The sequence below is a fragment of the Paramisgurnus dabryanus genome, chromosome 18, assembly GCF_030506205.2.
Source record: "Paramisgurnus dabryanus chromosome 18, PD_genome_1.1, whole genome shotgun sequence".
Lineage (NCBI taxonomy): Eukaryota > Metazoa > Chordata > Actinopteri > Cypriniformes > Cobitidae > Paramisgurnus > Paramisgurnus dabryanus.
In genome coordinates, this window is record NC_133354.1 from 28,506,848 (window position 1) to 28,532,257 (window position 25,410).

The 25,410-nt window shown below is 38.0% G+C and overlaps 2 protein-coding genes and 2 non-coding genes across 4 annotated transcripts; 2 read left to right on the forward strand and 2 right to left on the reverse strand.

The window, feature by feature from the left end:
- hspa4a (heat shock protein 4a) lies at positions 1-16,044 on the forward strand. Its single transcript, XM_065287563.2, has 19 exons — positions 1-332; positions 2,825-2,882; positions 2,982-3,122; positions 3,222-3,344; positions 3,490-3,589; positions 5,660-5,793; positions 5,997-6,241; positions 6,412-6,488; positions 6,604-6,755; positions 8,910-9,016; positions 9,113-9,246; positions 9,342-9,523; positions 9,851-9,943; positions 11,751-11,906; positions 12,970-13,095; positions 13,210-13,317; positions 13,399-13,518; positions 13,624-13,785; positions 14,701-16,044. The coding sequence occupies exons 1-19, from the start codon at positions 226-228 to the stop codon at positions 14,896-14,898; spliced, it is 2,523 nt and encodes an 840-aa protein (XP_065143635.1). The 5' UTR covers positions 1-225; the 3' UTR covers positions 14,899-16,044.
- Positions 16,045-17,620: 1,576 nt separating this feature from the next.
- trnat-agu (transfer RNA threonine (anticodon AGU)) lies at positions 17,621-17,694 on the reverse strand. Its single transcript has one exon. It is a non-coding gene; the product is annotated as a tRNA-Thr (tRNA).
- Positions 17,695-18,066: 372 nt separating this feature from the next.
- Positions 18,067-18,156, reverse strand: trnar-ucu (transfer RNA arginine (anticodon UCU)). The gene is given in 2 exon segments: positions 18,067-18,102; positions 18,120-18,156. It is a non-coding gene; the product is annotated as a tRNA-Arg (tRNA).
- Positions 18,157-19,509: 1,353 nt separating this feature from the next.
- Positions 19,510-25,285, forward strand: LOC135776703 (E3 ubiquitin-protein ligase RNF14-like). The gene is made up of 8 exons (XM_065287564.2): positions 19,510-19,644; positions 20,208-20,368; positions 20,447-20,577; positions 20,661-21,149; positions 21,633-21,861; positions 21,999-22,171; positions 22,318-22,448; positions 24,644-25,285. Exons 2-8 carry the CDS (start codon positions 20,218-20,220, stop codon positions 24,708-24,710), a joined length of 1,371 nt encoding a protein of 456 aa, XP_065143636.1. The 5' UTR covers positions 19,510-19,644; positions 20,208-20,217; the 3' UTR covers positions 24,711-25,285.
- The last annotated feature ends 125 nt before the right edge of the window (positions 25,286-25,410 follow it).

Sequence of the window (25,410 nt, forward strand, 5' to 3'; positions counted from 1 at the left end):
CGGACTTTAGCGTGAACTTCTCACCCGATTCATGTAGCAGTGAGCCGGTGTGCATTACCTCAGTCAAAAGACAGCAGAGAGCAATGAATTTGCTTTAAACCAGAGTTTTATGAATAAAAAGTTTTGACTGCGCATTTGGGCGACTGTTATACTTGAGGACAAAACGACCCTCCGCTCCAGTGTTCACAGTACCGTTGGCTGTTGTAATCGTTATCTCCAGTGAAGATGTCAGTGGTGGGATTTGATGTGGGCTTTCAGAGCTGTTATGTTGCTGTGGCTCGGGCCGGTGGGATAGAAACCGCAGCAAACGAATACAGCGACCGATGTACACCGTAAGTCAAACACTTTTACTCTCGTAAAACTTAGTTATGATCGGTTTATGCACTATATTTTTACACTGTACATTTCTAGTTCGTTTTAAAGCTGGCCTGTCACAATGAGGCCAGAAATGTGTGTGAAACTTGATTGCAGCCTGTTTTATTTTCATTTCGAAATGTCATTATTTTGTTCAATTTGGTCTAAGTAGTGTATCATATAAATATGTTATATACTTTGTCCCACTGTAAAATACAGCTACTTTGGATCTACTTAATTCACCTACAGTATTTTAATTATCCTTAAGTTGGATAAATCATAATGAAAAAGTACATAATGTCTTTGTAAAGTTATTTTTTTCATAAACGTAGATTATACGTTAGCTAGTTGTTTTAGCGTAATAATGAATGAGAGCGTGCTGCGGTCAGTTAGCCGAATGCTACAGCGCGTGGCTCGTGCTCCTGCTGCTGTGACGACACACCGGCGGCGCGCAAGAACATTCTAGCATATAGACGCGCGCCGAGAGATTCACTTAAGCTTTTGGGAATAATTATACCGTAATATACTACAATAGTGAGTTTATAAACATACTGAAGATATAGGTTAGTTTAAAAATGTTTTAATTTTTGATTAATATTAGATGGAAATGACTTACAATGTTAAGGTGTCACAGAAGGCATAAGAATCTGAGAAACTGATCACTTATGACAGATTTCAGGATAATTTTGTGATATTACCTTCTGATAAACATACAAAAAATCTGTTTGACAGGCTGTCATCATAAACCAAAATATCATATTATGTACAAATATACAATTTATATAGTTTGTGAAGTGTAATTCTCAAATATATTTTTCCCAGCCAGAGGAAGGAGATCACACATTTGCTCTCATCGTATTTTTGTGCTTTAGGTTGAGAGTCACAAGCAACAAACAAACAAAAAAGACATATAGATTAATGCAGATTATAAATAAATTATAAAAAAAAAAAATGAATACTGTGCGATAAGGTTTAGTGTCATAAACATAAAAAAGGAGTAAGATTAGTTTCTTTGTAAAAGTACAAAAGCAAGATGTGACATACAGTGGGTAAGAATAACAGATCCTTTTAAAACAGTTTGTTTCTTTACAGTGTTGTTTCTTTTCATAAGTTCAATAACCTTATTTACATTCTCAAATATTGTTTACCTAAACATATATTTTAGTCTAAATGAATGTCCTATAGGTACTGTTGTGAAAATAGTGCACAACATTCAAAGGTGTTGCTGGCACGCGTAATACAGTTTTTAGTGTAAACATGAATCTTGACGCATGAGCGTTGTCATGCACGTGTCAAATTTAAATAAAAGAAAAGCTTGCCTTTTTTACTACATTGTTGCCATGTAAACACATAGCCTTAGATGGATAATAGCAGGTTATAATGTAGGAAATGCCAATACCCCAAAAATACTAACTACCCAGGTATAAGTATTCAAAAATGTTTAATATTCCTCTTTAGGGGTGGACCGCAAAAATCTATTTCACAGAATAACTTTATTTTACTGTAATGGTATTTTTCACTGTATATATGTTTATCAGTTTATATTGTTTCTGGAAAATAAAAATTTGCATAAATTTGACACCTACTATAGGTTTTAACTAAATGCTCAACACAGTTTTAAAATATGGGCAAATTAGTGTTATTGTTAAAGTGAAAATGCCTTGATAGACAGAATCTTGTTTTTAAATCAGTTATTAATTTTATCGACTATTAAAGATATAGTATGCATGCATTGTTTTTATGTACATTAAAAATAGGCAATATGTCAAATAAACCGGTATGAATATATAAACAAACAAACCTACAGACAGGATAAATACCTGTATATGAGAGATGGATTTCTATATATTGATATTATAAATATGACAGGTGCCACAAGGGGATGACCATGAAGTCTGTTTTAAGGAGGTCCTGTCACTTTTTACTTTTTATTAGACCTTAACCTTTGCGTCTCTTTCTCATATTTCTAATAAAAGATGTTTGAACTATGAGCAAATACACGTCAAACTAAATAGAAATTACTCATTTGTTATGTGGATTATTTCACATGTTTCTCCGTCACACCCCGTCTAACATGTGGGAGTGTTGCTTTGGCCACGCCCACTTATTTACATTCTGCGGAATACACTGAATAGAGAAATCTGTTTCGTCTGACGTTTTATTTCACGGGAACAGAATATCCGTCATACCACCCAGCCCTATTTCTATTCTGTGGAAATGACTTTCTGCTGGTTAATCAGTATTTTAACATCTGGTATAAATATATCAAAAGAGCAAGTATTTCACATTTAATGCCTTTATCTATATAATGTATGTACATGATACAAATTATAATATAGTCACAATTATTGACTTAATCTAATAATGTGAAAAAATATCTAATATCAGTTGAGTTTTTGGCCTGACTGATATATTCATCTATATATGTACCGTATGCATATGTAATTTTACCAATATACATATTTTGCAGGTCATTTGTATCTTTTGGACCTCGTAATCGTTCAATAGGAGCAGCTGCCAAAAGCCAGGTGAACTTTAAGTTAATCTTTAATTTTGTGCAGTAACATATTCTCCATTGAGTAGTGATGGATGGACGGTGAAACTAAAATGTTTTCTCTCAAAACAAGGTGGTCACAAACTGCAAGAACACTGTGCAGGGGTTCAAGCGATTCCATGGCAGGGCATTCAGCGATCCATACATCCAGTCAGCAAAGTCCAGTCTGGTCTATGATCTGGCACAAATGCCCTCGGGGACCACAGGCATCAAGGTATAACCGCATTACAAATAAAATCTGTGTTAGCAGACTTTTATAAACAAAGACATTTTCGGTTATTGCTTTAATACTGTGTTTTCTTTGTTCCTGCAGGTCATGTATATGGAGGAGGAGAAGGTGTTCAGCATAGAGCAGGTCACTGCTATGCTCCTGACCAAGCTTAAGGAAACTGCTGAGTCTGCTCTTAAAAAACCTGTGGCAGATTGTGTCATTTCTGTATGTAATTTACATGTTCAACTTGAATTTACACACCATGGTTTAACTGTATAACTATTTACATTTTTATGTTTAGTTATTGTCACTTTTATGGAATGAGTAATCAGACTGGTTAAATGGTTTTGGTTTTCCTCATCATTTGTAGGTTCCAAGTTTTTATACTGATGCTGAGAGAAGATCAGTCATGGATGCTGCACAGATCGCAGGCCTTAACTGTCTGCGACTCATGAATGACACTACAGCAGGTGAGATACCCACATATGAGCATTCTGTTATTTATTGACCCTCTAGCTATTGCAAACCTGTTTTATTGTTATGACAAGAGAATAGTTTGTTAAATCAGTGAACTGATGGTCCTCTGTTACAACAGCGAATAACATCTTCTATAGTTTTAACACGTCACTCATTTATGTAGTTAGTATATATCATGTTAATGATTGCAAGGTGGTAAAAAGATTAATGGACGAATAACCTCATGAGCAGGGTAGAATATTTTATTTCAAAGCTTGTCATTTTATTCTTGACAAAAATTTTAGGTGTTCTTAAAGGTGCTCTAAGCGAATTAATGCGTTTTAGGCCATAAAACATTTTTGTTTCACAGAGTAAACATTTCCTTACTATCTGCTAGCTACCTGTCCTCTGAACACACTGTAAAAAACGTGGTCTCTGCAGACACCCCAGGCTTCACAAACTGCAACAAAAACACAGTGGTCAAACCTACCACCACGAAACCTAACAAAGTGTTCCAACCAATAAACGACAAGAAGAATTTGGGAGTGGGGGTTGGGCACGTTCATGACTCGTTCAGAAAGCACAGAGGGGTGGGAGGTGTTAGCTATGCTCCGTTTTTTTTGACAACACTTCGAACGTCAACAGGAAGGGACGTCACACAGATTCGCTTAGAGCGTCTTTAAGTAAATATTTGAGAACTTCTTAAGAAATGTTCAAGAATTGCACTTAGGGACATTCTTACAAACTTCTTATAATTTAACTTAAAGCGTCATGAAACCCTGCTGTTTCCGCTCCAGTCTACCTCACTATCAATTTGAAAAATGCCACTAAAATGGGGGTGGACGATGTGAGAAGAACGGCGATGAGTGGGCGGGGCAACTGATATAAGCTAAGATTGTCTAAGATTAGCATAATTACAGAAATAATTAAACTGAATATAATATTTAATTTAAACAAAGGTCAAGTAAAACTGTTATAGTTGAAATAATAGCGTGTTTGAATATAATAAAAAGTCCTCAGGACATGGTACCTCAGTCAGTACAGATCAAAGTCCACCTGTCCCGTAGCTTTCCCGAGCAAATTCAGTTGATGGTGAGTCTAGTCCTGAGAGCATCGTGGAGAAAATCATCCAACGTATTAACAGAGTGCGTAATAGCGCAGTCACATTCACTTTACTATAAAGAACCGTAACTTATCCATGATTGTTAAACAATCATTGGTGGACCATAAGGGGCAAAAGGTTGAGGACCCCTGTGTTTGCTGACAATTGTTTTTTATTGTATCTTTTCCTCTGCTGTATCTTTCAAGTCTCATTTGTGCTTGCATTTCATTCAAAACTTTTACTTGTTGTTAAAGTTCAATGTTTAATGTACAAAGTTGCAAACGGGGCCTGAGGCATATGTTGGAGAGAACGATTCTGACAATGGTCTCGTACACACTGCAAACTTTCGGGAGTGACAACCGCATTTAAATGTGGGAGTGAATCCCCTAAATGTTCGATTCATGACTGTACGGAACAAGACTCACTCCCGAAAATGTGATGATTGACACAGAAATCATCATAGCAACGGTCTGCCATCTCGCGTGCTTATCACTCACAGCTTTGACAAAAATAATTTAACAGCATTGTGTTTTGCAATAAACCTCCGTTTTGGCGTTGTGTATTGTAAGCTTTTGTGAGGCTGCTTCACAGTCTTGCCAGGAACTTTTTTTTAGTGCAAGATCTGGCAACACTAGTCAGCAAACGCTTGTGCCTCTTTCATTTTATGAACCGCCCTTCTAGGAATTAATTTTATAAAAAAATATTTGTACACACTACGCAAAATTTATGTAAATGCGGTTGTCACTACCTGCATTTTGCGGGAGTTAATTTGGTTGTAGGATGCGGTTGTCAGTCCCGTAAATTACTGAAGTGTGTGTGTACAGAACAGGATTAAGCATTAAAAGGTGAAGTGGCAACCAAATTAATATGCAGTGTGTACGAGACCAATGTCACTTAAAAAAAATGCTAATAATTAAGAGTGTTAAAGGAATCATTCTTAAACCCTTTCTGAAGGATAATGGTTTAATATGTGTGATTTTAGTTGCACTGGCATATGGGATTTACAAGCAGGACCTGCCAGCTCCTGAAGAGAAGCCCAGGATCGTAGTGTTTGTGGATGTTGGCCATGCTAGTTACCAGGTCTCCGTGTGTGCATTTAACAAGGGGAAGTTAAAAGTAAGGATTTTCTTTTTTTTACCCTTTGTACCCACAATTTGTCTTCTAATCAGAAAGAAAGAACTGTTGGCTGTTACTGTTATGCCATTTGCTCATCTACATAAACTTTTGTCACTTTTTGGTTTATTGTATTAAACCATTAAAACAGCCATTGGATACATAGGAGCATCTCTTTTAATATCTTTGTTGACTGGCTTTTGCAGGTTCTTGGTTCTGCATTTGACCCTGATCTGGGCGGTAAAGACTTCGATGAGGTGTTGGTCAAAAACTTCTGTGAGGATTTCGCCCAGAAGTACAAACTGGATGTGCGCTCGAAGCCTCGCGCTCTGGTGCGACTCTACCAGGAGAGCGAGAAGCTGAAGAAGCTCATGAGTGCCAACTCCTCTGACTTACCACTCAACATTGAATGCTTCATGAATGACATCGACGTCTCCAGCAAGCTCAACAGGTTGGTAACCACGGGCAACAGCACTAACAGTGTGCCGACATCTAAATCGGGTACTGTGAATCAGTGGGGTAACTTAGGCGCTGAGCTTGAAATGGGAAATGTTTGTGCCCATCCTTAACATGTGCATCATGACGTCAGCCGCTAATTATATCTTCATGACTCCGTTCCAGAGCTACGTTTGAGGAGCTTTGCTCAGGGCTGCTAGCCAAGGTGGAGGGTCCTCTTCGCAGCGTCATGGAACAGACTAGTGAGTAGTAATCTATTTAATCAAGCTTGTTGTTTACATATTACAAATTCAGTAGATTAAAAAAGTGCTTTGAGCTGGTTTGTAAAGCGCCATTATTTTATTTTGCTACATCCAGAGCTGAAGAAAGAGGATATCTATGCAGTGGAGATTATAGGTGGTGCCTCCAGAATTCCAGCTATTAAAGAGAGAATCAGCCGATTCTTTGGGAAGGAGCTGAGTACGACTCTTAATGCAGATGAAGCGGTGGCCAGAGGATGTGCACTGCAGGTCAGTGCTTCAGTCATTTCATCAGCTCTTCTGTAACTGATGACTTTATTATTAGCTGTGTGTGTTTGTACACCTTCATACTCTGTGCTCAAAGTAAGGATGATGTGAACCTGCCTTTTAACAATAACACAGATATTTGTAATCCTGCTGGACCACAAAACCTTAAGGGTCAATAAAAAAAATGAAATGTATACATCATCTAAAATAAAAATGCTTTTTATTGATGCATGGTTTGTTAGGATAGGACAATATTAGGCCAAGATACAACTATATATAAATCTGGAATCTTAAAGGTGCAAAATATTGAGATAATGGCCTTTTAAAGTTGTCCAAATGAAGTCCTTAGCACTCCATCCACTCACAAAAATAAATTTTTGATATATTTATGGTAGGTACTTTATACCGTCAGCTGTGTGATTACGGTCATTTATTACAACACTTCCATAATATTTGTTTTCCTACTATGGAAGTAAATTTCTGGGTGATCTACCCCTTTAAGACTTAAAATGGGCTTTTTTGTCGTGTGGCAAAGTCTCCTGGTTCAATTTTGCCCCATTTCAGAGAAACAAGTGTCAAAATTCGAGTAACATGTTTGACTGTCTGGTGTAAAAACTTTAACCGCCTAAGACCTGAGCTTTGGTTTGTCTTTTTTTTAGATTTCTTCCAGCTATTTGGGGTTAGGAAGGAAAACTAATAAATATAATAACCAAATATTTTTCTCTAAACATGAAGTGGTATAATTGTCCAAAATTTGATGTCCACGTATGTACACATCCAGGTTTTATGGTGCGTTCAGACCAGCCACGGTAGATGCATCAAGCGCGAATGATTTCAATGTTTAGTCATTGTGAAGACGCATTGTCGCGCGTCTGGAGGTCTCGCGTCGCGAATGAGGCGTTTAGCGCGGCATGGTAGACGCGATTCCGCCTCATTCGCGTGTTTAGTTCGCACAAATAGTTCGAGTTGAACATTGTTGTGAGAAACGCGCGAGTTGAAAAATTTGAACTTTGGTGGAAAAATGCGCAGCGTTAACCAATTAGGAGCTTGCTCTTGTAGTGAGGTGATTAAAGAAAGCGAGCAGAGTCGCAGAAGCCGCTCATATGACGCAATTTCCACGTGAATGTCTCGATGACTAGAATTTCACACGTGAATGAAGTAAGTAAACTCAAAATGTTCAAGCGGCAAACTAGACACGGTAGACGCGAATTTGACGCCTCAAACGTGGCTGGTGTGAACCCAAGGTTAGGAGGTTAAGGGCATTTTTCTGAGTTTGCGTAGTTACTGCACTTTGCCTTTGGACGGGAGCATAGTTTATTTGACTCGTACATGTACACGAACATTCGACATATGTGCATTGCTACAAAATGCTATGCTACATACTCCTGTACACGGCGCATACGTGACTTATGGCTGGAACAATGTCACATCTTACAATGACCCAAATGTTAAAATACTCAACTTCACAGCAGAAAATAATGATTACAGCCTGGTACAAAAAGTGATTTTGGTCTGTATAGCTAATTTTGCCCGTCATGAGAGCTGTGAGGGGGTGGGTGAATGTTTTTGGAACTCATTCGTTTAAGTTATATTAACCCTTAAAGTTCTGCATAATTAAAGGTGTAGACACTTAAGCGATGGGTTTACTACCTCTGCTGTCACTAATGTCGACCTTGGCGGGTGTGGTTACAGCAACCAGCCACCTCAGCTTCACCCACTTCCTGCCTCTTTATCCATTTTCAGTGATGCGCAATGACGCACTGCCAAGATGGCGACGGCCAACTATTGGCTTCAAAAAAACTCTTCACAAACCTATTGGTGACGTCAAGGACACTATGTCCATATTTTTTACAGTCTATGGTTTGGACCCAGGGAAAACGCAATACTAATAAAAAGTTTAAGTTTAGGATTTAAATTGATAAAATTCTGGGAATGATTATGTTTTGAGTAATACCTTTTGTCCAAAACAGTGTTTGGTATGACCTTCGTATTTGGAGAGAGTTATGATATTTCACATCATTCTTGATCATTCTGTTTGACCTTTGTTTTTGCTTTATGGTCACTCGATGATGAGTATGGTATTTATGATTCTCTGTTATACCAAAACCTAGTATTAAAACCTAGTAATAAACACATGCATGTTTTTTTATTCGTCAGTGTGCCATTCTGTCACCCGCCTTTAAAGTGCGAGAGTTCTCCATCACAGATGTGGTCCCGTATCCTGTCTCTCTAAAATGGACTTCAGCGGCGGATGAAGGCGTTAGGTTTGTTAGCAGTTCATGACTCTGCACTCTGTTATATCTCTGTTTATTTTAAAGTTCAGCAGTATTGTAATAGCCGCATACTTTTGCCTACTGCAGCGATTGTGAAGTATTCCCAAAGAACCATCCGGCACCGTTTTCAAAAGTACTGACTTTCTACCGGAGGGAGCCCTTCACCCTTGAAGCCTACTACAGCAATCCGAAAGAGTTGCCGTATCCTGATCCGACCATAGGTATGTTGGGAAATGTCCTTAACCATTTGCTGAGAAACATTTACGGCACGGGGCTTGAGATCATGTCAGTCACTGTAATTTTTGGTTGCCCACAGGCCAGTTTAACATCCAGAAGGTTGTTCCTCAGCCGTCAGGTGAGAGTGCTAAGGTGAAAGTGAAAGTTCGTGTAAATGTACACGGGGTCTTCAGCATTTCCAGCGCTTCTCTGGTGGAGGTCATCAAACCCACAGAGGGAGAAGAACCTATGGAGACAGACACATCAGCCAAGGAGGACGAGGTAAAGACATTACTAATGGTTAGGGTGTGCTTAACATATTACAGTCCGACTTATGTCTGACACGTTCATGCAAGCATGTGGGTGTGCATTTGGTGCAAATGATATCATTGAGAAGCTTGTATCAGCATGTATTTTCTCAGCAATGTGCCACCTGTTAATAGTATAAATATCTTCCTGTGTGTACAAAGTACAAACACATTTGTTTCAACAGTTTGAACTCATGTTGGTGTTTATGTGTGTCAGCATGTTTAGCCACAGTTTGGATTTATGTGTAGCTCATTGAACAAAGTTAATAACAAACATGATGACTATATTTACTCCTCAAAGAGCAAGATGCAAACGGACCAAGAAGTACAGAAGAATCAAAGTGATGATCAGAAAGAAAATGCTGACAAGAAATCAGACACTGAGGAGATGGAGGTGTGTGAATTTACACACTTACACACGCACTCCAGATATACAAGACATAGTATTTAAGAACACGTTGCTAAATTGTATTTACATTTAAAGTGTCTGCATGGGATCACACCCCTGACCTCTAAACCACACAATGTATCAGATAATTTCTTATCCAAGTACACAATATTTTAAGATGGCACCAGTGTTCCCAAATTTAAAGTTCCAGTCAAGCCCAATTTCTAATCATTCTAATATTGTTAAGGAGTCCAAAACAACAGGTTTAAATACATGCAAGGTCAAAAAACACTGTCATTTTCTCAAAATATAAATTAAATATTACATTTCTCAAAGACCTCCAAACGATTTGTGCAAAGCCGTTCAAAGATTCAGCCTAAACACCACCTTTCGGCAGCCTACTCTGCTCTGATTGGTCAGCTGACACAGTCAGTTGTAATTGTTTTTTTCGCACCGTAAACAATAACGCAACATGCATTGATGTTGCGACATCATTACACATGTAACAATAATGATAGCAGACTCTTACATTAAGTACATATGTAATGGCGCTTTTCCATTGTATAGTACCCCACGGTTTAGTTTGGGTCGGATCAGCTCACCTCACTTTAGCGTGGTTAGCTTTTCCATCAAGTTAAGTAACACTTTGTAGTGGGAGGGATTATAGGCGTGTCGTTATATTTACGCTGCCTACTGCTGTGACATCATACACATGAGAGCGTTGTTGTACATTCCCAAACATTTATTTATTTCTCAGTCCACCACAAAATTAAAATTGGCCACCACAAATAGATGTTTGCACATCGTGTTTAGCACAACCTCTGTCTCACATGACAGTTTCTGTTCAAACACCCGACCCGTGGCGTCAGTCGACAGCGCTCCGCTGAGCCTCATTCAAGTTGCATTTAAGCATATATAATGCGGACGTGCACGTCGCGAATGTGCCGCCACAAACTGCAAGTCTGGAAAAAACTGTTATGGTGTCCTGGATTCTCAACCTGCGGATGTTTTTCATCACTAAAAGGGTGTTTGGAAACTTATAGCAGAACACAGATAACAACATGTTTGCTTGAGACAGCGCAAGCTAGCAGTAAGCTAAAGCTAATATTTACATTATAGCGATGACGTGACGAATCTCTCAGACCAATCAGTGATCTACAGTGTTTTCGCGTCACTTTTGGTATCAGCTCGGGTCGCTTGGAACCCCAACCGAGGTGGTACAAAAAAAAGTATCGGGTACCACATTGTACACCTAATGGAAAAGCTCCCAAAAGTAAGCTGACCCGACCCAAACTAAACTAAACTGTGGGGTACTATGCAATGGAAAAGCGCCATAAGAGAACCGGGCCACAGCAAAACATAAAAAAATATTGCAACTGCAACATGGGTTAGCATAAGACATTACAGTAAACTAGACATTCAGAACAATTGGAAGAAAATAAACACAAATAATAATACCTATACTTACAGGCTGTGGTTAGGAGACGCAAATTGCTCCAAATAAAGTGGGTACTGAACCATCTTTCATGGCAAATACCACCTTAAACTGGCCTAGATTGGAGAAGCAAACGTCTGTTCAATTACGGGAACACGTCAAAAAGTTTTACTGTAACAGTACTATCGTGGTATCGGGGAAAACTTTGCACATTGTTTACATTCACAGCTACATAACACTGCAATAAAGGTAATTTTCGATACTGGATCTGACTGGCACTCTCTTGCAAATCACCATCCAAAATGAAAATGGACCCTTCAGAAGAGCATCTAGTAGTTAAAGTCAATTAAAAATATTTTACTGTGGCCTCAATTTTAGACCTCGACAGAAGATAACAAACAGGAGAAGAAGAACGATCAGCCTCCACAAGCCAAGAAACCCAAAGTCAAGACGAAGACGGTGGACCTGCCCATTGAAAACAGCCTGCACTGGCAGCTGAGCAGTAATGAGCTCAATATGTTTGTGGAGAATGAGGTACTGCACATAAAACATATGTACCGTCGCCAGTCTGAAGTGTAGATTTGTTTATACTGTTATATAATCACTAGCAAATGCTAAAGTGGATGCAAACCTAAAGCAACCATCAGCATGAATTTTACTCATTGCAAAACTGCTAACCCTAAGTGTTAAAAGTGTGTAGCCTGTCCCAACATCAAATGTGTTTTTGGCATTTTAAGGAGCTTGTAAGGACAGTCCTATAGACTTTATAAGACTCAAGCCATATGTACCCAGAACATCATAGTAGGGTTGTAACGGTATGAGATTTTCATGGTATAGTAATCATCTTTGAAAAGATCACGGTTTCACTGTATATGCCAGTGGTTTTCAAACTGGGGGCCGGGGCCCCCAGGGGGGCCGCGAGATGGTGCCAGGGGGGCCCCAGTTTTATGACATTTTATGAAATACATTAATTTATCATGAATTCTGTGTAATTAAATCTACAAAAAAATAAGGCTACTAACCAAAAGCACTACATTTTGTATAATTTAATGTTTTTTTTTCATTAAAATGTTGAGTTTTAGAACAGTTTTTTGTCACAAATTTTCTTTGGGGGGCCACGAAGGAATGCACCGTACACAAGGGGGGCCGCACGCTGAAAAAGTTTGGGAACCACTGGTATATGCTATTAAACAGTCATAATCATCATCATCATTATTATTATAATCATCAGCTACAGTGACCCTTAAATAAATCAAAACAGATAGTTGAATATATAGTTTATTATATTAATCTTTTTATGTTAAAAAAAAGTTTTTTATGGTATGAGTCTAGCTTTTGGGGGGAAAAAAGATAAAATAAAGCTGCACTTCTCCAAGTTGAACAAAATAAGGAATAAACAATTTCTCTTTAGATTAAAGAATAATAAACCAAACTGTCTTTCCTCTTGAATAGCATAAATGGGAAAGCAAAACATGCAGGGCTATTTTCGGATACCCAATGCAGATTTTAACTTATTTTCGGTTGGGGATAGAGATGAAAATTTCTAGCCTCTGGCTTGTTTATTGTGTCACTGACGTTACGTAATTGTGTCCTACAGGGAAAGATGATAATGCAGGACAAGCTAGAGAAAGAAAGGAATGATGCAAAGAACTTTGTGGAGGAATACGTTTATGAGATGAGAGATAAACTGCATGGAGTTCTGGAGAACTTTGTTAGTGAGGCTGTAAGTGTGTAATCTTATTCCCACCTGTCCATATACAGCAGCAAAACCTGCCGTGATGTGTAAGTTAAGCTCGACTGATGCGTTTTTCATTAAACATAATGCTTTTTGATTCAGGATCGAGATTCTTTCTCCTTAAAACTGGAGGACACTGAAAACTGGTTATATGAAGAAGGAGAGGACCAACAGAAACAAGTGTACATCGATAAATTGGCAGAACTGAAGGTAAATATTAGATTAGATGACATATCGAGATGAATGTATGAATGACAAAACAAACTAATCCTTATTTGTCTTTCTTTATAGAAACTTGGAGATCCAATTCGAAACAGATTTATTGAGGCTGATGAGCGACCGAAAGCTTTCGATGAGCTTGGAAGACAAATCCAGCAATACAGGAAGATTGTAGAGGCTTACAAGGCCAAGGTAACCATTATAAATTGAAACAAAAGTAAACGCTTCTTGAAGTTTTGACTGTCTGTCATAAACCCTTCACCTAAATTAACTCATTTTGTTTATCTCTGAACTCAGGATGAGGTGTATGAGCATTTAGATGAGCTGGAGGTCATGAAGGTGGAGAAACAGGTGACCGATGCCATGACCTGGATGAACAACAAAATGAACCTGCAGAGCAAACAGACTCTTAGCCAGGACCCTGTGGTTAAAGTCCAGGAGATTCAGGCCAAAACTAAGGTACAAACAAAAACATGAAGTCGTTTTATTGTCTAATACAGTGGTCTCCAACATGTCTGTGAGTTGCCTGCCAAAGCACTTTTTTTACTCAGTCCCCACCAGCCTTTTTTTTTTAAAGTTGCCAGCAAGCATTTTTTGTTATTTTCACAAAAGTTTTACAAAATGTCTTCCAGGTTTCTATAAATATTTAAACATACAAATATATCAAATGAAAGAACAGACCCTCTGTTTTCAAACAAACAAACAAAACACCCTATCTTCATTTATTCTCTTTTTATGACCTCTTAAATATGAGTAAGTTTCTCCAAAAATACAATTTTGAACAACAAGCTGAAATAATTGCCTTTTTTTTAAATTAATTTTGCTAGAGATTAGATTTAGAACGACGATCAAAACATACATGGAGTTTAAAATTGATTAAATTCGGTTTTGCATCAGTTTTTTATTAATTGGGTAAGAGCACAACTTGTGGATAATTGAGGAATTGCAGATTATCGTAAAAACTCGTCAGGAAAGCGTCATTGCAGGGAAATGTTTTCTCTTCAATGGCAGGGGAAGAGTTGATATTTTTTATTAAATATTTTTTTATATTAGCTTGGTTTCTTTTATGTATATTAAAATTTTAAATAATAATAAAATGTAAAACAAAAGTTTTTAGTACACTATATCAAACAAGTTATCCCTACAGATTGATTTATCCATTGTGGTAGCAGTTTCTCACAAAAAGTGTGGAACACCCCTGGTTTATTACATAAAGGGGTACATTCAAGTTTTTGAAAAAGTTATTGAAAATGTGGCATGTTCTCATCTCACATTTGCAATGTCTGTCACCTGATTTTTGCGTCTGTGGCATGTACTTGTTTCATGTTTATTCGACTTCATGGGTTTTCTTAGTAATTTTCTCTGCATTTACAGGAGCTGTACTCTGCTTGCAATCCTGTTGTAACCAAACCCAAGCCCAAAGTGGAGCCTCCCAAAGAGGAGAAGACAGCTGAACAGAACGGCCCTGTTAATGGACAGGAGGGCACAGAGGCCCAGCCGGCCAGTCCAGAGAAAGGACAGGCCGCCCCAGAAAACACAGAGGCCAAGCTTCCTGAAATGGACATTGACTAAATCACTTTGACCCCCTTCCTCTCTCAACCCCAGGCTCCAGCCTCACTTGCGCCTCTTATAAACGAACTCAAAAGCTTTCAAAACAAAACAAGCATCTCAACCTTATTGATTTTGGTAATGCTTGTCTTGCTCACTCCAGCAGTATACTCTCTTGCTGCTGGTGGCATGTTTTCTGCTTTGTTTCACATAAACTTAGAAAAAGGTTGTTTTATCTTTTTCGTCTTCAGCTTGGAAACGTGTTACAGGTACAGGATGAGAACCTGGTCTATGTTGCTTTTTGAAGACATCTAAAGTTCCTGTTCTTTGAAAGAACACTTGGGGAATTGTGAAGCGGGATGGACTTGAGAGCTGCATGCTAAACACTGTTAAAATAATGTTATGTTTATTTCTGTTATGCTGTTTGGAGATTCTATTGGCTTTGAAGATTTGTTGTTTCTCAAAAAACTTCATATGTTGTTGTTTTGAATCTTTAAATCCATTATAGTTTCTAGTAACCAGAAAGCACTGAAACGAAGGAAGAGAAACCTTAAACAATAACTGAAAAGAGATGTAGACGCAGTAGCATAAAGTGCAGTATATGTTGAAGTTGAGTTACTGTTATGCAGCATTTCATTGTAAAAGATGAATTATTTTGTGGCAGTAGGTTTGTATGTGTGTGGTCGCTTTTGGGTAAAACCCTGGGGTTTGTGTTTTGTTTTTTTTTACTCTGCAACTAGTGTGAATGGTGGAGAATTATTTTGTTCACTCCAGTCACAAATTGTGGTAAATGGTAATTATAATAAATCAATCAATTTCATAAATATAGATGCAAGAAATTATCTGAATGATGTTTATAATTTTATTAAAGATGTTTCATTAAATCCATCACAGTTTAATCTGATGTTCAGGGACAAATAATGTTCAGTATGGTTTACTGTAAGTGTTAATATTGTGTCAGTTTACTGCGGTACTAGATATTATAAAAAAGAAATCGTAGGAATTTGAAAAACACAAAATTATTCACAAATGCCAAAATTCCTCTGAAAGCAGTTTTTTTTATAATGAATGTTCAGGTATGTAAACACTTATTGTAGATTTGCAAAAATTAGACATGTAATGCAATGATCTTACATGGAGTTATAAATATATAAAGATGCCGGAAATGTAGAGTTTTCCTTTATTTATTCATTTGATTATCCTGCAAATGTTATGATATAAATTGTATATATTCGTATCAATTTAATACATAAGAGAGTGTGATTTTCTGTAGCTCTGGTTAAAAATGTAAAAATGCTCACAGCTAGGGAACCTTGGTCATTTCCATCACTTTTATATACATGAAAATGTAAACATGAACGTGAATGATGAACACAAAGTATTGCATCAAAATTGAGTGATGGAGACGCCAAATATCAAATAAAAATCCCTTCACAAAAAGTTTTTTACACCTGTTTGAGGTGGGTTTTCGACTTATAATAGGAAATGGAAATGCATCTGCCGAATAAATTCTGAAATTGCAAACATTAAACCCACCTGACAGTCAAGCTGTTTCCGCTGATGTTGTCTTAATGCCCTTGCTGCTAGTGCCTGCATTAAAAATACTGCATTCCTTCTTTTGTGCTTAGCTTTTAGATTGGCAAATAAAAAGCTGCACTGCTAGTAAATTAATAATTTGCCCCATCGTGAGTACATGCAGTCCTGTCTCCATTTTTCAAGCGTGCCTTGTTTTGTGGTCACCACCGTCATTCGCTCGAACAACGTGATGGAGACGCACCTAATTCGCATTTGTTTTTCTTTTCTTTGCTAATTTTAAGACATGTTTTTTATTCCGCAAATACTCAATATCTTCAAATACCAGTAAATCAATGAGCGCAATCCTTAGTAAATCGCGTTGCGTGCATTTTTTAAAAACTCTCCACCTCCGATACATTTTAAACTTGTTCGACTTCATGAGGCGTCGCAAGAATCGACAGCTGGATGACGTCAAAATACCGTATTCCAAAAATATCTGAAAATTATGACAGCTTTCATAACAACCATGAATTATAAGGAGGTTGTATTTCATCTGATAAACAGAAACAAAGAAAGCCCCTAGCTGGCTTCAGACTGAAGGCACCACTGGGATTTTAAAATCTGTTTTGAGAGGATGAATCATCCCTTACAAAAATTAACCATGGTTTTATTGTGGTAAAAGTGTAGTAACAATGTTTTTTTGGTCAATTGATTACTATGAGCAAAACCATGGATTTATTACACTAACCATGGTTTAACTATGGTTTTTGAAAACCATGGTTGTCAAAACCATGGTTATTTGGTGGTAACCATGGTTTTACTATAGTTACCATGGTTTTTTGGTCTTAACTGTAGTAAAACCATGGTTAATTTTCATAAGGGATAGTATGAAGAGATACAACAATGTGACAAGAAAGCCACTGAGTGGGGGCTGAGGACCGCAAACATCATAAGAAGGCCCCACTGGGATTCGAACCCAGGATCTCCTGTTTACGAGACATGCTCTGAGAATCTCTTCCTAAGTAAAGTCCTATCAGTGAAGGCTTTAGGCTCAAGGGCGTCCATGAATTGGATTAGATAGGTCCGTTAGGGAGAAAACTAGAAAGTTTTGCCCAAAGTACGGGCCTTTCGCTGAAAACGGACCGCGGTCGTGACAACTCTGAATTATCAGGATACCATATCTCAACTGAGAAACAGCCAAAGAAACAGACCTTAGTTGGCCACATGATAAAGGCTCCGCTGGGATTCGAACCCAGGATCTCCTGTTTACTAGACAGGCGCTTTAACCAACTAAGCCACGGCGCCACCCTCCATTTCTGATTGTGAACATGTTTTCGCGTTCGTTCTCCGGAAGTCGCGTTGCTCGACCGCATATACCTCATCGAGGTTCTCACATTTCAGTTAAAATACATTAGAAAATTAAGATTTATTTATTTTAAGACATACACTGTAGTTTCATTCTTACCTTGAAATGTAACGGTTGCTTTTTTTAAATTAAACCCGAAATATTAAACCTTGATGACATATGCGGTCGACCAACGCGACTTCCGGAGAACGAACCCGAAAACATGTTCGGGACGTGTCCGGCGGAACTGGTACGAATGGCCACCCTATTTGAACAGGAACAACAATGTAAGATGAAAAGCTTTGAGCAGGGTCTTTGGAGCTAAAACACTGCGACTCTGGTGGGACTCGAACCCACAACCTTTGAATTACATCATCTCACAACCTAGAAGTCCAATGCGCTATCCATTGCGCCACAGAGCCTACATGCCAATACTCTGATGTTTTGGATAAAGACAGATTTCAATTATTATTAGCTTTTGTATTTTTAAGCCCAATAGTTACAATAACAATTTTACCTTCTGCGAGAGCGATTTGCGAGATACGGAGGAGTTTGCTTTTAAATCGCTCTCGCGGAACTTTGACGTCATGCTGTCTGTTCCATAGACCGTAAAAAAAGGTGTTTTTGCGGCGGCGCATTAAATCGAACAGGCCTTTTGTGTCTGGAAAGGGAAACTCCTAAAAATGCATATTCAATAAGATTAGTCGCAAAAACAACTGTCCACGCCTTTGCAGCGTTTTTTTTTTAATGTGTGATCTTTAGTAAATCCCGACAGTATTTTTTAACTGTAAAAGTGGCGTTTGCTTTGGCGCAAGCTTTCAGTAAATCTAACCCCATGTGTTATTAATATGATTCAAGGTAAACCATTCGTCGCATTTCGTAGATGTACGAATCCTACTATAATAAAGGATTTGACCATTAATATTAATTAATTGGGACGTTTCAACTGCACAATGATTTGCTGAAAGCCCAACAATAGGAAGTAGACGTCATAGATACTTGACGAATGAACGAATCCGAGAGGCGTTGTGATCCGGGATGGGAATTTTCGACCAAAGGCGCTTTAAGGAAAGTCTCCGCAACCAGCGGTCATATTTACAAAGCGTCCGGGCAACTATTTCAGTCATACAAGACCAAGTAGTCGTATTTATATATACTTGAATCGGGAAGATCGATATCTCTAAATATATCAGTGTTTCTCACAAAAAAACCCCGTATGACTAAATATTAAATCGGACATTAACTGTACCATACATTTGGTTTCTTAAGCTCAAACTGCTGGTAAAAAGCGTTTGCACGCTACTGCGCGTGGTTTTTGCTTCGGCAAACTGTTCAGAGCATTAACATTTAACGTTAAGGGTCTGGAGATAAATAACCATGGTTTTATGTTTTTTCACCATTGGTAAAACCATGGTTGCGACTATGGTTAACTAATAGTTAAACTATGAGTACTGTAGGACAACCATTTTTGTAAGTATAGTAACCATGCTTTGTTTTCATAAGGATAGAGTCATTCGTTTTTAGCGATTGATGATTGGCTCTTTTACTGGAAGGTGGGCCTAAACGTCGCCAAAGCGCGTGCTCTTGCACTTTTTCCGCATTTATAATCAAAGAACTGCAGCGTATTCTTAACATTTATAGTCTTTGGTTTGACTTCACGTGGCGATGCGCAGATCGATTGGCTTATGACATCCCAGTGCCGCGAGAGTGAGTCAGTTTGTAAGCTCTCGAATTGCTCTCGCGATACTTAGGTGTATTCGACTTCGTGCGGTGCCACGCAGATGTATTGCATCAATGACTGTGTATTCATGAGCTATATTGGTTAAGCTCCTCCCCCTGCCCGGCCTGCTTTGCTGTGCGGTATCCACTATCTACTGTCCGCCGTAGATTTACATCTGGCACAGAGCAAGGTAAGTGTTTTAAAGCTTAAATTCCACGTTGTCGCCATTTAGAAGATCAAAAAATGAGAAGACCAAACCAAGTAATCAGCTAGACAGTGCGTCACTAAATGTTTAGATGGCGTGTCATTTTTCTACTTGTCTTTAAGTATCTAGACCCCAGTGAGATTGACAGTAGGTAGCACGGAAGCTAACATTAGTTAAGTACAGTACATCAGCGTGTTGTTTTAGTATGCTAGACCTAACATCTTCAGGAGAAACCTTGGTGTAGAAATTGCTCTGTGTTTACCTAAACAAAACTCTTGACCTACAATGGAGATTATTTAGCATCAATATTTAGCCCCTGTACCCTGAAGTAGGTACAACAACAACCTAAAGACGAGTGACATGCTACAATTTAGACTTGTTTGTTCTGTTTATTTATGCATTGGTTGCCGTCACACATAAAGCTAACAGTATTTGAAAATCAATTGTAACGTATTATAATGTCATTATGAGGCTCTATATGCTATATAGTATAGTAATCATGTGTAAACTAGTATACATATTAATCACAGTATAAATCTTGATCACAGTAATGTTCAGATGTCCGACAACCAGGAAGCACAAGAAGATGAACTGCTGGCTCTAGCAAGCATATATGATGAAGAAGAGTTCCGGAGGGCAGAGTCAGGACAGGAGGGCGAGATCCATCTGTGTCTTGAGCTTCCTCCTGATTTCAAACTAATAGTCAAGGGTGAGATTTTATCAGTTAGTATTCAAACCTAGTTCTAAAATAGTGTTTATCAGCTTATCTTTGTGCATATTGTTACAGGACAGGAATCCACAGAGCGTGACATATCATTTCTACCTCCTTTGGTTCTGAGTTTTGAACTTCCTGTGGATTACCCATCATCATTAGCCCCAGTTTTTACTCTAAGCTCCAAATGGCTCACAAGAGTCCAGGTGAGTGAGTATAACCTAACATTATCCTAAACTTGTCGAATTATTTTCTGAATTGTGGATAATATGTAACATCAAATTATCAGATCGCTGCGCTTTGCAAGAGACTGGACGAGTTATGGGAGGAAAACCTGGGAAATGTGGTTCTTTTCACCTGGATCCAGTTCCTGAAGGAAGAGACTCTGGAATTCCTGGGCATCCATTCTCCACTTGAGATCCAGGGCATTGGTGTTCAGTCTCAGGGTGAATGTGGCCAGAAGCATGGAGAAAAAAGTAAACCGCAAGAATTGGACCCAAGAGCTGTTCAAGAAGTTGATCCTGACACAGACATACTAAACCAGCTGCTGGACTTTGATGAAGCTCAGAAGCAGAAAGTGTTTGATGGAAAAGTATTCTGTTGTGGGATTTGCTTTTCTGAGAAGCTGGGCTCCAACTGTTTGCTCTTCAAAGAGTGTCAACACGTCTACTGCAAGGACTGCATGAAGGAATACTTTCAGATCCAGATCAGAGACGGCAAAGTCCAGTGCCTTAACTGTCCTGAGCCAAAGTGTACGTCCATAGCCACTCCAACACAGGTACTTCTCATGCAAACCTTTCGTTGTGTATTTGTGCTATAATGTGAGTCATAAAGATTTTTTAAGCTATGTTTGCACAGCAGCGACGTTGAGAAAAATGGCAACCTTTTTCCTTTTTGTTTATGAAAAAAATGGATTAATGTGTGCCAGTCCAGTAGGTGGCGATGTTACTTTGTAAAGAAGCTATTTTGCACACATATGTCTACAGAGTGTTAAATACAAACAATCAAAATAGCGAAAGCACTAAGTAGTTTTATTTATACGGACAATGAGGTAGGTTTAATACTAGTGACCCTGGACTATGAAGCGCCAAAATTATATAAACCTGTTGAAGAAGCATTAATAAACAACATTGGAGACGGTTGCTGTGGCAACAACATAAGCAAACGGCTTTTGTGGCCCAAACTTAACTTCTGGTTGACTTCCTTTAATACTTCAGCTCCCTGTTTTAGTTCTGACATCATCAGTGTTTTGTTTTAATAGGTGAAATCTCTGGTTGGAGAAGATGAGTTCGCCCGCTATGATCGACTTCTCCTTCAGTCAAGTCTGGACCTGATGGCTGATGTTGTTTACTGTCCTCGCATGAGTTGCTGCATGGCTGTGATGTTGGAGCCTGACAGTACTATGGGCATCTGCCCTTCTTGTCGATATGCTTTCTGTACCCTCTGTAAGCGAAGCTATCACGGCCTCTCTCACTGCATGGCCACCGCTGGTAAGATCATAATGGATGAATGTTGCATTACTGCTCATGTAAGATGTTAATATTCACATACACTGCATTTATTAAGTACAGACACTTGATTTCTTTTCCTCTGTATAGTTCAATATGTATGCCTTTATTTTTAACAGATCAGCTTCGTGGTCTGCGGGACGAATACCTTTCTGCAACTGACGAGGGGAAGAAGTTTCTCGAAAAGCGGTTCGGAAAACGCATCATTCAGAGAGCGGTGGAGGAGTCGTATAGTACAGATTGGTTGAAGGATAACTGTAAGCAGTGCCCATGCTGTGGCACTCACGTACAGGTCAGCATCTTCTGCTCATTACTGCTTTATAATGAAAGTCTTTTTGCTGCATTTCATAAAATATTTACTGAATTTTTTCTGTGGTACATGCAGATCGTTTTTTGCAGTCTTACAGCTTTTTGTATCTTGTTTATCTGTTTTTGTAGAAAGTGCACGGCTGTAACAAGATGACGTGTTCCTCTTGTCATGGGTTCTTCTGCTGGGTCTGCCTGGGAAATCTCAGTAAAGTAAACCCCTACAGCCACTTTAACAACCCCAATTCACCATGCTTTAATCAGTAAGTGTCCTCATACGCAGTCTTTATAAAGTGTTTGTGTTACATTGTGTCTAGATAGATAGAGCAACTATACCACCATATAGACTAGTAATAATGTCATCTACACATTTGTACAGTTCTACACCATAGCTTTCTTGCTATTTTGTGTATTTTCCAAAATCTGATATAAACACACTTAAGTCTCCATCAGAGGCAGCACACATTTCTCAGTAAATAGGAAAAAAATAATTATGAGCCATTTATTTATCATGAACTAGAACATTTAAAAGATTTCTTTTATGGTGAAATGTGTTATTAAAAGCCCATTCACATTAAGAAAGAAACTGATGACTATAAAGTGATAATGTCCCTTTAGGGAAGTTGTGCCACTTGGTGGCCATGTTTGCAACGCCTCCATGAAGACACCTCCATAACGTTTGTTTCTTAATTGCAAATTGTGCTAACTGCATGCGTACAGGTTGGCAAGCGCCTCATGTGACAGAGCCCGTCCCTAGACGTCTGTGATCTGTTTCGTGCAAAAGGTCATGCCTCTGGATATGCGTGTTTGTGATTAAAATTATTACAGAACATGTAAATTAATCAAATTAACTTAAAAAACCCAAAGAAATCATGATTAATAACAATTTATTATCTTTATTAATAAACATTACCATTCCAGAGTGGACAAAAAAAGAGTAAGAGAGTGGCCAGTCTTAACAGTGTACAAGATTCGCCTTGTCTAGATAAAAAAATATTTATATATACCGCCGAATGGAAAAAACATCCATGTCTCAATGAATGGGACACAGGAAGTACAATATACACACGTTAGTAAGAGCTTTCGGCAGATCATGTTGTCCAAACATGAAAGAGCCGGGTTTTTCAAAAGATATTGCTGGCAAGCGCACATTGGCATTTAGACAGGACTAAATTTCTCAGAGGATCTCTGAGTTTGGGAAAAAACACAGACTTGGCTGAATCGGAAGGGATTAAAAACACAGAGGACCTCTGAGAAGCACGATTGTGTTGCAATTTTCCCTATTCGTAGTAATAGGAGTGCTCAGTCTTGTTATATCTTTATTTCTTCTTTACACTTTAATTGTTCCATTCTTGGGAAATTTGTCTAGGACACCATGACACAGCCACTACACAGCTTTCATCCACACAACACAACACAAAACAAAACAATAAATAGAATAAAATACACATTAGAATAAACATTACTCCATTACTTTTTAAATAAAAAACAATAATTTAAAGCTTTGATTGCAGTTGTAACAAATGAATTTTTTAAACGATTAGACTTGCACATCAAAACCTGGTATTTTTGCATAATTTTGCATGTAATATGTTTCATCAACAACAATTTTCTTAGCATGATTTAAAATTGATGCTTTGTACAAAGTTCATTCTCCTCCAATCCTATAATTTTTAGAGCAGTGTTCACCACTCATCCTAGCTTTTATTTTAACTGGAAGTCGGATTGCCACAGTAATTCCATATCTTATTAAATTCTGATAAAAGAGAAACATGATCTTCTGGTTCACTTCAAACCTTCCCCAGAAATATAATCTGGAATATAGACCGTTAACATGAGAAGACCGGCATAGTAAATTGTCCATATAGACTCCAATATCTCTGCTATACAGTTTTAAAATTAAATTAACGCAGATTTGCTCACATAGTGGCTGATAGCCCCTCCTCTTTTCTGCTACATAAGCAAAATAATGACAGTTGAGTGCATGAAGTGTCCAGCGTTTCACTGTGGGTTTTTTTAATGGGCCTAATTTATCAATGTGACGTATAAACAAGCGCAGATCGCAAAAATCATCTTATGAAAACGCTCACATGTGATTCATTAAACTTTTATATGCAGCCAATTCGGTCGCACAAATGAATGGGTGTTGATAAATGTGGTGGATAAAAGCTATCGTAATTTGAATATTACGCTCATATAAATGAAGCCTCGCCCCTAGAGTTTACGACATAAAGAAACATAACCCGGCCACACAGAGGAACGTCTCAATGGATGCTGAACTTTGACCTTTCGTTCAAACAAAGTAGCTTGAAAAACAATATGGCTGCGCCCGAAATCGCATTCTGTACAGTACGTACTGAATGAGATGAAGTACCTACTTACTGACCGTTAAAACTGTAGGTACGGCATCGTATGAAAGGGTATGGTTGTAATTGTTGCTATTTTATTTTCTCTCTAGATTGTTTCAAGGTGTGGAAATGGAGGAAGAAGAAGAAGGCGGCTTTTGGAGTGATGACGATGAATAATAAATGATATATAGTATATAAAATATCCAGTGCACTTTCTTTCTCTGTACACTGACCAGATTAAACCAAAATATTAAAATCTGAGCAGGGTAAAAACATTAGCGTCTCTACTCATCATTTCTTTATTTGCTCATATTTGCAATATCTTTTAAACTCTACACTTCATTTCACTTTTTATTTTAAGCACTTCAAGTTTAAAGTAACAATATTTTTGTTGTACAAAATAAAGCTTATATTTGTTTTGTTGAACATTGTGAACAAACCTTAATAGCAGTTTTTGTTCATGTTACAGTCATGTATCAGGTTTCCTATTCAGTTTTATTGTTAAAAGTTGGACTTAAACTACTTTGATCTGTTACACAGTCATAAGATTCATAAGTTGAAATAAGTTCATAAGTGTTTGAGATTTGAGAAACTATGGAATGTATCTATAATGGATTTTTTTTCTTCCTTGTAATTTTGGCTTTTATCAAGATATATTGTTTTAGCCAATCTTGTATTTTATTGATTATTATATACAAATGTTGAATGTGTCAATCATGTTGAACTGACTTGACAGTAAATGTTACACCATCTTTGCTTTCTGTGTTTGGATAATTGACACCTACATGGACATTAATTTTAGCTTTAAATATTTGTGACCCCGGACCACAAAACCAGTCATTAGTCTTAAGTATATTTGTAGCAATAGCCAACAATA